At 43.6% G+C, this 14479-nt stretch overlaps 3 protein-coding genes across 3 annotated transcripts; 1 reads left to right on the top strand and 2 right to left on the bottom strand. All coding sequences in view use genetic code 11, as the record gives it.

Annotated features, from left to right (window-relative positions):
* Nucleotides 1–1314: 1314 nt before the first annotated feature.
* Nucleotides 1315–5091, bottom strand: EGR_02043 (Stomatin-like protein 2; the record flags this gene model as incomplete). Its single annotated transcript, XM_024491292.1, has 9 exons — nt 1315–1440; nt 1606–1734; nt 2165–2244; nt 2452–2643; nt 4091–4238; nt 4375–4475; nt 4550–4649; nt 4694–4810; nt 5047–5091. The coding sequence occupies 9 exons, from the start codon at nt 5089–5091 to the stop codon at nt 1315–1317; spliced, it is 1038 nt and encodes a 345-aa protein (XP_024354145.1).
* Nucleotides 5092–5849: 758 nt separating this feature from the next.
* On the top strand, nt 5850–7553 carry EGR_02044 (hypothetical protein; the record flags this gene model as incomplete). Its single annotated transcript, XM_024491293.1, has 1 exon — nt 5850–7553. The coding sequence occupies one exon, from the start codon at nt 5850–5852 to the stop codon at nt 7551–7553; it is 1704 nt and encodes a 567-aa protein (XP_024354146.1).
* A 5005-nt stretch (nt 7554–12558) lies between these two features.
* EGR_02045 (Golgi SNAP receptor complex member) lies at nt 12559–14243 on the bottom strand (the record flags this gene model as incomplete). Its single annotated transcript, XM_024491294.1, has 4 exons — nt 12559–12736; nt 12839–13042; nt 13658–13800; nt 14088–14243. 4 exons carry the CDS (start codon nt 14241–14243, stop codon nt 12559–12561), a joined length of 681 nt encoding a protein of 226 aa, XP_024354147.1.
* Nucleotides 14244–14479: the final 236 nt, after the last annotated feature.

The raw sequence follows: 14479 nt of genomic DNA on the forward strand, positions 1-14479 counted from the left end.
CACTAGTTCCAATTGGTGGATTAACTTGTTTGTCAGTATTCTTTGTCAGCATCTGGCATGCAGAACGCGTGCACAATGAAATACTCTTGCATTCTTTAGCACTAGTCGTTGGACTACTCACCATCACAATCGGCCATTCTTTATCAACTAGACAGCACAAGCGCCGTTTCCATCTCGCCTTGCATTTTCACAGCTGGCCGCTCTACCTCCCATGTGGTTGTAGAATACTCAGAAAAGTACGCAATCACCTAGAAGAGGAGAGTACAATGGAGGGATAAGAAGGGGGCAGCATCTCCCACCCATACCACCCAAAATTTGACATCTTCCTAAGGCCAATTTTCTTGGTGGTATGAGGTCTTGTGTCACCGTGCAAGAGCAAGAATAGGACCCTCTTCTAGCCAATTCCAAGTTGGACCCAGTAAGTAAACGATTTCTGGCAAGTCATTTTATCCAAATATCCTTGGAATGAATTCGTGCCTTTCCCGGGAGCGTGTTCTTTTGTGGAAGCATCTAGAATACACCTGCATCTATGACCTTTTTTTCTTTACCAATGTCAGTGTAGACGAACCGCCGCATTACCCACACTGAATATCAGAGAAAAGCCTCCACACCTTAGTCTTTCCGTCACGCAGACAGGCTCAAGGTATATCCACTAGGGCCATTCAATCGACCTTCCGTAATGAAATGGTCTCGAGCCGACAGAAAAGGGTAGAGAGCAAAGAATCGAGAGCATCGTACTGGCAGCATGACGCATACCCATGATTGGTCGTGGCAAGTAGCTTAGGACTTCCTACTATTTAAACTTCAACTCTATGTATGATGTATACCGAAATCGCATGAACCAACGTGCTTTGGAATAACCCCTATCGAAGTCTCAGCAAAGCGTCAATATCACCGGATTCAAAAGCCCTTTCCTTGTGGCAAAAAATCATAGCACGAGCTTTGCTTCTGTCTCGCAGTTCAGCTCAATTCACTTGAATACAGACGCACCGCTCGACGCAGAAGGGTAGTCGCAAGGGGCGTCAAGACATGGCGGTCACGACGAGACGGAGCCAACGCGCTTAAATGACGCCCGCTTTGACCGTTCGTGCTTAAGCGCAAATCTTTCCAGAGTCGATGTCAGCTGCCTATGCTTTAAAAATAAAAGGTCCGACATTAACCCACGGGGAAGAGTGGGCCGCTTCCCATCCCCCCTTTTTTGCAAACAACCTTCAATAAAGCAAAAAAGGGAACATAGTGAAAAGAGCAGAACAATTTATTGATAGTTCAATGGTATTTTGCAGTGATTAGCAATCTTGTTCGTCATTTTACAAGTTAATTGTCACCCTTGACATCACTCGGCTTCTTGGAATAGACCTTTGATGGTAGTACTGGCCTGGAAACCGTTGGCGTCTCATCCACAGCCTTCTCCGTGTTGACTGATTTGAAAATCGCTAAAGCCTACAGTAAACCGAGAGAGAAAACGCCTGTAGTCCTTCAGCATCCATTAGGCGAAGAAATAAATGTATCTGTGATGGACGGATAGCTTTATGGTTAGATGAAGCCAGTCTAATGGTAAACCAATGAATAAGCAGATAGACAGAGATAACTGAATGCAGGCCTCACCTTGGCCACCATTGTCGAGACATCTCCAGTCTCCGTGGGCAAAAGCATGGTGTTGTTGGTCTTCGCCAGCTTGCTGAACGCGTCAATGTAGCGCTCCGCGATTGCCATTTGAACTGCGTCGACTCCATTCTACACATTCAAAAGGTGGGAGGAAAACAATAACATTGAAATTAAAAAAAGGCCATTCGTCCTATTGGAACCAAAAAGGCTTCCCACAACAGTTAGAGTTTACCGTCATCAGCACTCATCAACATTTTTTAAAAAAGGGACCAACCATATCCTAATTGGGGCTCGTCTAACAGATTAATGGTCATTCTGCTAGAGGTAGTCAAGTTTAATCTGTGCTACTACCACCACCACTAAGGTCACAAAGACAAGGTTTTACAAAACGCCGCAATCCTGGAGTCCCTAATTGACACCTCAACTTTAAAGCAGGATCACCGGATACTGACCGAAAAATACCCGAAAATAGGAAGCACGAGGAGGTCCAGTCACGACTCATAAGTGCAAAATTGGCAAAGAGGAGGGAGAAAGGATGATGTTAAAAAGCGTCAATTACCTCTCCAGCGATAGCACTGGCGATTACTCTGACGGCGTCCGCACGAGATTCGGCCAGTCGCATGATCGCTTCGGCTTCACCTTAGTAAAATCGAAAGGCGAAGGTCAAGTAATCAAAGTAAGAAGACAAGAGGCTGGGCGGAATGTCCTCCAGGCCGTGCTGGTAGCTCGTCAGCCCCTTCGTACTCGGCAATACATATTCTGCCCTAGTATTATGGCTTTTTTCGTCTTCAGGAACGACCCGGAGCGAAGTGAATAAAAGTGAGTGAGAGGATAGTAAGAACTCACCAGCAGCCTTGTTAATCGTCTCCACACGCTGACCCTCGGAAGAAAGAATCTGACGTTGTTTAACGCCCTCCGCCCTATTGATTTCGGCATCGCGCTGCCCCTCAGATTCGAGAATAGCCGCACGCTTTCGTCGGTCCGCCTCCACCTGCATTTGCATTGCGTCCTTAATCTTTGCCGGGAGTTGGATATCACCTGCAAGCAAAAGCACGAGTGCGCACACCTCATTAGACAAATCGAAGACTTCGGGGAGTAAGATAGAATGCTTTTACTCCGAGAAGTGAGTACGACGTTTATCGGCAGCTGGATGCTACCTATGGAGTCACACACATAGTCGAATGAATTAACCCGCTATCTTCCAGTCAGTTTCCCATAACAATGTACGTCGTTAGGTAAAGTATTTTGATTCCTAGATGAAAAATAAGTTTGTTAGGGCTGGGAAAGAGTCAAAAGCTGGCCGAGAATCTGATATTAGCAGCCCGTACAAGTCCAATGAACTGCCACACCATGTCAAGGCTTCTGCTTCCGAGGGTGAGCAGCGCACAAATTGCCCTGGCTCCCAGTTGTTCGGTGTAATGAGTGAATGAAGCAAATGAATGAAAAGAGGAATAAATATTGGGCATTGAAATTAGTGTATCACCTGCTCCGATCCATTCTAAATAAATTGGTGCCGCTAGTGCCTTTTCTGTCTGATGCATTGCTATTGAGGAGATTAAACGAGGTGTGGCTCATGAAGGGTGCACACTACCAGGTATCGGTTACGAACCAAGTTCAGCAGTTACCTCCATAAGAAAGGGCCCGCCTTCAGGCTTTGAACCGGTAATTTGTTGTGGCAATTCATCACAGATGTGCAGTTTACAATTATTAACAATAATGTAGTAATCCATGTGTAAAGAATAAACCACAACTGTCATAAACTAACACATAGGGACGTGCAACACAAAAGTTCAACTTTCCCTTGACCTCTTAAACTGCAATTCTCCTTTTTCACAAAACGATCCAATGGTATCAGTTCTACTACTCCTGGACCCATTACAAGACTTCGCCAGCACGCTGAGTCCGTTCTACAAATACAGCCGTGTTATAATTTGACACTCCATATTGGACGAACACTCCAGATGGGCTATCTAGGATGAGTCAAGCCTATTCTTCTTAGTCACACTTCCCTCGTAGGTTTCGTAACCATCTCCAATTCAAGTGAAAACTTAAGTGAGCTCAAATCACACCTATCAGGCGCAGCCGACACTGCAATACGAGAAATCAACGTGAGAGGAGAAAAGTGGGCTACAGTAAAGATTACCATCCTGATAGACGGACGAATGTCTATGCTTTATAATGCACAATAAAAGATTGTAAGATCTACGGAAAACCGTGCAAAATTTTTCGCCATTGGGTACACGAATTATCCATACACGCCCATAGTCCAACCTAAATGCAAACCCGTGGCAAATTCGGTCAATCCAGTAAATACTAAAAAAATCACAGGTCTTCAGGCTGATGGTCGGATAAATCGGGAAGCTATTCCATGTACGATCTCTATCAACTATGTCGGCGCTTAACTGGGCGCATAGAAAATAGGATCACAATGTCAGTTAATGTCAAAAAGACACTGTACATAAAAACCAAACCAAAAGGGGCTTACGTATTTCGTAGCGAAGACACTCAATACCCCAAGGCTCAGAGGCTTTGCAGATGGCTCTCACAATGCTGTAGTTCAATGCCTCACGCTCCTTAAACACGTTGTCGAGGGGAATTTTGCCAATCTCCGATCGCATTGTCGTTTGGGCCAGCTGAAAAACATCGCAGTAGAGTGAGACTTCAAAGACGATAGCTCCAATTCTTCTAACCGGAGTGGGGGATAGCGGATTTCGTTACGGTATTTCAGAAAAAATGATTGAAAACAAGAAGTCTGAGCTTACTGGTTACCTGTGTAATTGCGAATTCTGCATCTTCAACCCCATATGAGGCTTTGTAGGGATCCATCACCTTAAGAAAGAGGACTCCATTCAGCTGTAACACAACGTTGTCTACAAAGTAGAAAACGAACAGGATATCAGCACAAGCATTAGCGTAAGTACAGTCATGAACTCAAGTACCACACCTGATGTAATGGCTGCTTGGTCAGGAATGTCAATGGCAATTTCTTTGAGTGACTGAACGTAGGCGATTCTGTCCACAAACGGAATGCAAAAGTTCAAACCCTATACCAAGCACTTAAATCAAACAAATATGACTTAGCACTCACTGGACTGAGAACAGCATGAAACTTTCCTAGGCGCTCTACTATCCATGCTTGGCGCTCTGGCACAAATAGGATGCCCGTGTTAATCGGTGTCCTGTAGTTGCGTGCGGAAGCCGCGAACTAAAGTTGAGTGAGATGGAGCATGATCAAAAATATTTATTCTGTTCAAAAAAACCTTGCGTGTAATAAGACTGCAAACAGCTACTTCAAAATCGTACATTAATGTCAAGCGCAATCAATGGAGCCTGAAATGCTAATTAAACCAATGAAATAAAAATAAGCAAAGCTGTAAATCGCTGCTGTCATGTCTGGACTAGAAGACACAAGAGGTAAAAATCCCTAATACCTCTAATTACCTTAAGAAACTCCGCCTTTCGTAGGAGTAAGCGAGATGAATTCATAGTCGGGTCCTAGGCTAAAACGCCAACAAGGTTCAAAAGGCAAATCAGCTCGACCAATAAATAAGCTAAGCATATCTGGACAGCTGCCATTTTTTAATATTAACTCACATCAAGAAGCACCTAAAGCCATAATACCGTAAGGATTAACCAAATTTATCATACTTTGAAAAAAGAGTTTCGCCTTAACTGTGATGCGTTTAAGAAAAGTAAACGAAAACCCAGATGATTCTTATGTCTCCAAATAACAAAACAAGTAATTTCTTGCGTACATTTGGGTATTTAAAGATCAGATTGTTGATATTATTGCCATACCTACTTCCCACGTTCTCTCCCATGGGTTGCCATTTTTCATAAATCTTCCGAAAACAAGTAATTCAATTATGTGCTTTCCGTTTTTACCGTTTAGATGCTCAGTATACAAACATGCAAAAGGTTTTGTAGGTCATAAACCTCTCATTTGATTGGTAATTGAGGTGCTTCACAGCTGTGGCCCGTGGTGCAATAGTCTCTGTCACGCTTTTTAACCGTACGTATGATGCCTGAGGTGTTCATGCGAGTGGTTGCATAGTATAGTTCAAAATTTGTAGCTAGTAACAGTGATTTCACATTTGGTCGGAGATAATGATCTTACACATCAGAACTTCCTATTACTGTCTTCTACTTTTAGTCATGCGCTGGTGTCCTCCACACTGGTAGTGGACCTTGCCTTCACAAATGATTTGGCTACATAAAATGTGTTACTCTTTTTAGGCATCATAATGGAAGACAAGCCGGATGACCTTTTACAGGCAATATCGGAGTATGATCGTGGCGAAACTAGGAAGATGGACTTTTTCATTAATAGACTAACGCTGGCTGACGAGTCCTCCATTGATGTCGAAACATTCATGGATGACTGCCTTCGTCATAGTGATCAATTTTCTGAGAGTCTCGCGAACATCATATGCAACATTCTTTATCATTCTAAACCGTGGTACTCTTTTAATCCCACAACTTCTAACAAATGTCTTCTGTTCCTTGTCAATATAGCTACCCGCCTCGATGGCTTTGCGCAGCATTTGCTCTCTCACCTTTGTAACGTTATCTGCTCTCCCCTCTCCTATCTATCTTCAGACAATAGTGCTGATATCGTGGAATTAAGCATCATTGCCCTACGTGAATTCTTCGCTTCTATGCCACAATTCGAAGGCCTCTTCATCGATTGTCTGTGCCGGAAGATTTCAGGCTGGGGTAGACCTGCACCTCAGTTATTCACCGCCCTGGCAAACGTTCTTAAACTGTGTTATGGCTCATCGCGGTTATTCTCCGATACCTCTATCCAACAATTGCTTTGTGTCTGCTTCAATCTCTTGTCTGATATTGAAACTAACACAGAACCCATAGCCTTATTTTCTTCTGATATAGAGTCACTCTTTTCTAAACTGAGCGATCCATTTAATCCCGATGAACTTGAGGAAAACAAAAGGGTAATTTCGAACTCTCTTACTGATAAGTTCCCTTCTTTGGCTCCAGTGTTCTGGTTGCTAGCTGTGAGTTTGTTGAAAATATTCCCAAAAAAGAAAGAGCCAGCACTGGATAAGGCTGCGAAAAAACAGGAATGGGTTCAAATGTGTGCTGTGTTTCAGAGTCTTCGCACTCGTTTTCTTCAGTTTGTTCTACCTATCCAAGCAGACTTTGTGGCTTATCCTCTACTGCTCATCTTCATGTCAGGTCTCCGAGCAGGCCTGGTTGTTAATCTGGTGGAGAAGTTGTGGAAATTTGTCAATGATACAAGACAGCCGGTTGAGGTGCGGACTCGATGTATGCGGCATCTGGCCGACTACTTAGCGCTATCTCGTCATTGTACCACAGAGGTTGTTATCGAACAACTGCACGATTTGGCTGCATGGTGCGTAGAGTATACTTACTTTAGGAGAGGCCGGTTATCATCACATCTCAAGGTGATGCTTCAAGAGCACACACTATTTTATACGGTGTTTGAGTCGATTGTCTACATCCTCACCTACCGACAAGCAGAGCTCATTGGGACGCCCAGCGGGAGACATGCTTGCGCAGATTTACCCTTAGTTCAACTGATAAACTCCCCTTTCAAACCCCTGAACGCCTTGGAACCGTCGCTGAGGTCGCATTTTCAAGCCCTTTCTTTCGCTTACAAAATGAGTTGGATCGCTACAATGAGACCTGAATGCCCAGCCGAGATGGACTCTCCCCCGAAACCCTCGTTCGCTTGTCCCCTATCCAACGCTATCGCCTCCCTAGCCTTTGCATCTCGTATGGATCTGCTTAATGATTTTGTCCCAGCAAAACGGACTTTTAAAAGGCCTCACGAAAATGGTGATGCACACTCGTGCTCTTCCGCCCCCCCCAATGGTGAACAGAGCGAAGATCAACCGACTTCTAAGAGGAAAACACCTTCAGAATCGCGACATTTCAATTTTAATGCTCTCTTAGATTTAACTTGAGGCGTGTCCAGCTCTGGTGTACAGAATCACGGTGATTATAACAAAATTTGTCTTGTCTTTGTTTAAATGGATTTGTGGATATATTTTTAGATCCTACTTCGTTCAGTCACATCTTTATGGGACTTCTGATCAGACGTTGGATTGGAGTGTCGGCTCTTGTGCATTTGCTGGAAGAAGGAGCTCTCGCTCCAGGAAGATGTGCGCTTTGTAGAAAGCCGTTTGATACTCCTCGGGGTTAGAGTTAGTTGTCTAGATGATTGCTGTGACTGTTCACTTTCATCTTCAGTCCGTCGCGCTCTCGTATTTGCAGTGCCGAGTACATCACCACCGCTGGTTTCATTATCCGAGGATCCTTGTATGGTAGATATGTTATTTGGTCGAACTTTAGCTCTTTTTGAGGTGTACATTACCCCAAGGTATACCATTTGCATTATATTTACTATTATGCATAAACAACAGTTGAGTATGTAGTTGGATAGGGCACTAACAACGTTAAGTTGATACTGTGACTCGATACACTGAGATATGGCGTGGCCGCTCGATGCAAAAGCAGCCATAATAGTGTCAAACTTTCTAGTAATTGAGGTATTATGGAATGTTTGAATGCCTAGGCACCTTTCCCACTCCAAATTCAGGCGAACGATCGCCTCCCACGGGGTCACAATATTTTGCTTGGATGTACAACTTCCCTTATACGTGCAGGAGAGTATTGTTCGCAGTGTGGAACTAAAAACACGCCTCCAAATGACGACTCCAGTTAGACAGGTGAAACAAGCTGTTAGACTGCACCAAAACTGGTAAGTACTAGCGACGAACATGCGCATGATAGCCGTTCTACTGAGGTCATTTTGACGGAGCGGTTTCCGTCCAAGTAGAATGAGCACACAGGAGATGTGGAGGCAGATGTTTATGGCGCCACCGACGGCGGCTAAGTGGATGCTTTGAAGGGGATGTGGATAGGTTGTAGGAATGTTTCTCAGATAGAGGGAGGCAAACGGATCGTCCTCGTGGAAGTAGAAGATGAGATTTACCAGAAAGTAGATGCTCATCAGTTCCTGAAAAAGGTAACCAAGGCTAAAACCCGCGCATACAATGAAAAGCATTGAAGGTTATGCGGGTAGCGAAAAGTCAATAAGGTGGCATCACCTCGCCACCAGGTATTTCAGATGTGGAATGAAGAACTATCAGCCAAGGATGGTGCGATGGAGGAATGAGTTCGGCTTTGTGCATTATTCTCTTAATATAGAGAAAAAGAACTTCATTTCCTGGAAATGGGAGGATTTGTAGGGATCATTCACCATAATTTTCAATTCCCACCGTTGGCATTCTATGCAATTTTGAAGAGTTACTCCTAGTTCATCCTCAAAAGTCGAAGTAGGATTTATGAATCATTATTTTTTTGTTCATAAAGGAGAGAGAAGTAGCAATTTCACACCTTATTAGACTAGAACAAAGTGTACACTCTAAATATTAGCACTTTAGAGAACTGTGGATTCAAGCCGGCGAATTTCTAAACGTTCATAATTTCCATTGGACAATGGTTATAGCGGTAATTAGTTATAGGGAGTAAAAAGGTCAAAACATTTATGAATAAATCCGATTAACTTTAAGCATTTTAGCAATAATTAACCACTTAAATTTTCTATTCCTGGGTACATTAAGCTCCCATCAAAGTATGAAAGAATTCGGAGTAAAGTTTATTTAGTACCTTCTCCTGTTTGACTGCAATAAATCAACTACGGGTTTCCTACTTTTTCCATCTGGATTACTTTTCTATTGATATATTCTCAAAGGTATGGTGAGTATTGCTCTCCCTTCCCTCTTAGGGGTGGCGTTGAGCGCCTCCAAAGGCAGGGTAACTTGAAATACGTTAGTTGCTTGTTTAACTCCCGAGTCGGGTAAAGGGGTTACTTGAGGTTTCCCCATTGTGCTCTAGCCGGGTAGGCTGGCCCCTGGGCCGTACCGTTGGCTCCTGCCTTGCTGTAGGCTGAGTGTACATATTCTACCTAGGTATTATATATACTTTCGCCTTCAGAGACGTCTTGGAGCGCTACATTGGTGGCAGCGGAAAGCAAACCAGATCATAAAAGTGTAGCTACCGTCATTTCTACTGCCGGTCAAAAAATCTTAGCGGGGCGGAGGAAGTACATATGTTTCGGGTGGGAGAGACGATGACGACTCGCAACGAGAGAGCTCAGAATGACGCCCTACTTTCGGCAACTACCGCAGTTCTGTATTCCACAGGAATACAGAACTATTCAAAACTGAAGCGACACTAGACATGGACCATCTAAAAAGGCTTCGTTACGAATCTGTCTATCTTACCTGTGTACAGATATGAATTATGCGAACACGTGGTATCCGCTCCACCTCTCTACTATATGTATAGAACCCTGATGGATATAGCTGGGCAGTTCTGGAAACAACATGGCAAGGAGAAATAGTAACGAAACTCTATCGTCACAGAACTCTATTCATTCCTGTCCTTTGTTAAATGACCGTTTCTGGGCCAGTGTTCCTACGACGACCTGTGGACATATGCGATGGCCAGCACATCTTCCCAGCCCATATCCGGTTCCCATACAGGATGCTACTCCAGATCCGGTAGAACTGCAAAGAGGGATCGGTGATGCTGCGGTCAAGTACCTCCCTAGTTACATAGAAATTTGATGACTGGCACATTTGGCTTGTGGGTGTTTCCTTACACCACCGACTGCGTTGTGATGGCTTATGTGGGAGGCTGCCCGAAGGGAGCACCGGAGGAGAAGCTTAAAAGGGAATAGAGGCTGGGTAACACGAAGGCTGTTCAACTCTGATTTTTTGGCAAATGAGCTACTTTAAATCCCTACCGTTGTATTCTTGCTGGGTAGGTCGGCCTCTGGACCGAGTCACTGGCCTTTCCCCTGCTGTATGCAGAATATGTATATTCTACCCGAGTATTATGTCTGCAATCTTCTCTAGAGTCGTCCTGGAGTTCTAAAAAGTAATCATTTATATAACCACAGTAAGTACATCAGTATTTGCGAGCTATTTATATCTTTTTGCTATGATTATTAGATATCCAAGCCCTTAACTTTTCTCCATCATTTTGGGTGCTAGAAAAGTGCCATACGCTACCTGACGCCTCCGTCAAACTGCATTACTACAAAGTAACATCCACTCCACCTGGCGCCGTTGGCTCTAACTCATGAATAAATTCGCTTTTTTGTAAAGTCTTTGCAGATTTCCCTCAGACATCATGTTTTTACCCGAACCACTGGATTTTTATTTCAAATGGGTCCTCTCTCACCATAACCGTAACAACCATGGGGGTTTATGGATGACAAAATTTCAACTTCTCCGACATGCCATGGGAACTCATTACAGAAGTGTAAGGGGAAAAGTCCCTGCAAAGTAGAACATATGACCTTTCCATGCATTTCTATAATCGGGGTGTAACAGTCTTTTTGCCTTATGCACTCCTTTACTAATGTCCTGGTACTTTCTAGGTTTGCTTTAACCCAAATTTCAAAGCAGCTTCATTGCCTTCAAGAAGTGTTTCGGTTGTACGGCGGATGATGGCTGATTTAGTGCTAACGACAAGATTTACACCAGTTGCCAATGAAGCTGAAAAGGGACGACAGATTTCCAATTTTGAACAGGAACCGAATGATTTTCCTGTACTCGTCGGTTGATTCGAGTCTGGGGGATATAGTTGGCTTCAAAATAACCTCCGATCTACAGTCTGAAAGGCTATTTGCCTGCCTTTATTGACAGTCCATCTCAGCACCTGGTCAATCGCATTTTCACTCACAACTTCTTACAATTACTTGTAGCGATATGCGGTTGACCATATTACACCATGAAACCGTACTGACCAGTGCTGAGTGGAATAAGGCAGCTTCTGAAGTAATCTTTAAGCCCTTTTAAGGCGGACAGACAAGAAGATCATTAGTTTGGGTGCCATAAGTAAGGCTTCAAGTCACGTAACAAGACATACAAATGGCTGTGGAAGACGCCAGTACCACCTCACTGGCTGCTCTCCAGCTACAATCACCTAAAATCACTTGAGCGAACCAAAACCAATCGCCAATGGGAAACAAAGATTATTCAAAGTTCTATGAGAGCCTGGAGCCCTAGTTCTTGAGTAACGGAGTACCTTGTCAGATTAACCCATCTTGAAAGGATCTATTCAAAGCACAATAGCAGCTACTGGCCATGTGTAAGGTACTTTTGCTCCTTTTCCCATTTTCATCCTACGCAGTCGCCCATCAGTCTCTTCCACGATGGGTAGAAACCAAGTCTTCCGGTGATGCGCATAATCTACCGTTGTTCTGGCAATAATGCCAAAAAGGATAGTAAGATTCCCAAGTCCATACAGGGCCACGCAGTAGGTGCGACTTCAGAGGTCCCCTTGCCAAGTTCGTACATTCAACCCTCCATAGAGCATGCCATTCAACCAGCCAGTAGAATTGGAATTGATTTAGCGCATCTGAGATTCAATTTGCCACTCTTAAATAGAACTTTTCTGCTGATGCATATCAAGATCGGAAGAATAGTAGCATAAGTAGAACACTATAGCAATGGTGCAAGTGTCTCATCATGAGAGGTCAAAAGGAAATACGGCATCAGTTACGTGAAGCCCGTGTCAATACGCCACATTAGAAAGAGTTGGTATTCATCATCTTCACGGTAAATAAAAATCATATGTCTGCAAGTGGAACTAACGCAGAGACTAGACTAACAAACTTAACACCCCATTGGATCAGACACTTCCCATTTCGTGGAATGGCGACAAGGCCAAATCTGGCAAAAAAACAGTTGAAGTCGACGACACAGTGTCGAAATTGAAACTGAAAGTCGGGAGAATATCACGAGCCACTACAACTACCCAACGAGGAGTAGTCATTAGAAAACAAACAACTTTTCTTCGCCAACAAACACGGGAATCTCAAGAGCTGGCGAGGCAGTCAACTTGCGGCAGGCTTCAATGAAAGACGATAGGGCAGAAATGGAGGGGTACACATTAACCACGGATGAAATACCATATAAAGTACATAGCGACTAGTGCTCCTCCAGCAAGGACGTAGAATAGCACTTTATCCTGGTAGCTTCGGCGTTGAATAAGGCGCATCACTGTGTTTGAGAGGCCCAGAGTGTTCGCTAGATCGAGCAAGCGTCGCTGAGAGTTTTTAAGCGTGCTTCTGAAATGGAGCAACTCTGAAGTCAGTTCTGGTTCTCGCAAAAACATCTACCTACTCGTACAATCCAAGTAGCTTTGCTGCTCCATAAGTAGGTCCACTTACCCTTGAAACTTCAGGGCTTCGAGACTGGCAGAACCACCGAAGAGCATTTCATCGAGTCGCCGGCTGACTGCTTGGAGTCGGGAGAACTCATTTACTTCGGTGTCAATTTGTAGGACAGTAGCACCACCATTGTTGGCGGTGGTCACACCCACCGGAGAAGAGAAAAGACTAGCACGGTGTATCAGTTCTTGCTCCTGCGTTGCTCTTAAAGGAACAAATCATAAAAACATTTATTCCAGCGATCAAGCTGTGCCTTCCTCCTCAATTCTACCCTATTTCCTCCCCGCATGATCTGTAGCTGGTGAGCAGTGAGTAAGGCAGAAGGCCAAACTGTCCTTGAGTCTAATGCTCCCCATCGAAATCGGAGGATAAACTTGTTCTTCTGTGAGAATGAGGATCAGCCCAAAATTCTTAATGAATTTGTCATTTTGAACCGTCCTACCAGTCGTGATTTCATTGACACTGATAGTATAGAGCTAACTCGTAGGCCATTAAGCTTGATAAACATTCTTTACACATCAAAATGACAACGAAATTATCATTTGAAGATGTAGAAAGACATAAAATGAAACCAGTAACCGAGCCTACGTTATGAATAATTAAGAATAATAGGCATGAGTTCTGCCTTTCAAAATAAAACAGTTATGGAGTTTTAGGGAAGGATTTAGGGACGGAGCGATGCAAAAAGACGAATCCGCTTAGGGAGTGTTCGACAGTAAACTTCATTTAGGTGGTAAGGAAAGTGATATCATCAACTGCATGCATACGTTTTTGAATAAATAATAATTGGTAAAAGATCGAGATACGAAGGTGACGTACCGTTTTCGTTGAAGAGTCTGCAAATTTGTTCGAAGATGCTGACATTCTGATTGTATATTGCTCACAGCCAACTCAATTTGCTTTCGTTTGGAGGGCGGCTCGTTGTTTGATAAAACACGTAGTCGCTGGCAGTTGGACAACGCCTAAACGAAAAATCCTTATTTCATTATAAATAATCGGGACTTGCTATTCATTGGGTAATTCAAACGAAGGCTAAAAAGAAAAGCAGGCCGATGCAGAACAAAAAAGACATTTTCAATAGATTTGATAAGACAAACAAAAAAGCCTCCATGCATGCCATGAGAGTCAAGCTACGTTAAATATTAGAGGATTAAGAGCGTAGGTGCCTCCCCAAAAAACACCAAGAGGCTAGCTGATCAAATTAGAAACAAGTAAAATAGAACGAACAAAGCAAAATGGACTAGCTCACGAGATCAATATTCTGTGCAATCTGGCTTTCCTTGCGGGTGATTGGAGTTGTGTCAGCGTCAATGGAACGCAAAGACCGAATCAAATGCTCGAGTTCAGAGAGGTCCTGAGGCACCTTCTGGACAACAGCTTTAGTACGAAAACAGAGGTCATCCATTAATCTATAACATTAAAGAAACAATGAAGTATCCTAGGTACACAGGACATGTTCCCCAGAAATATATTTAAACATGGATTTTACACAAAACAACCTGCACACCAGTTAGGGTAAGCAAAAAGCAAAAAAATGCTTCGACAGCACAGAGTAAGAAATAAATCACCGGATGAGGAAGCAGTTCACGAAAGAATCCACGTAATAAAAGTAAAACTCAGTATCTTAAATATTTTGGGCGA

The sequence above is a fragment of the Echinococcus granulosus genome, assembly GCF_000524195.1.
Source record: "Echinococcus granulosus chromosome Unknown EG_S00009, whole genome shotgun sequence".
Lineage (NCBI taxonomy): Eukaryota > Metazoa > Platyhelminthes > Cestoda > Cyclophyllidea > Taeniidae > Echinococcus > Echinococcus granulosus.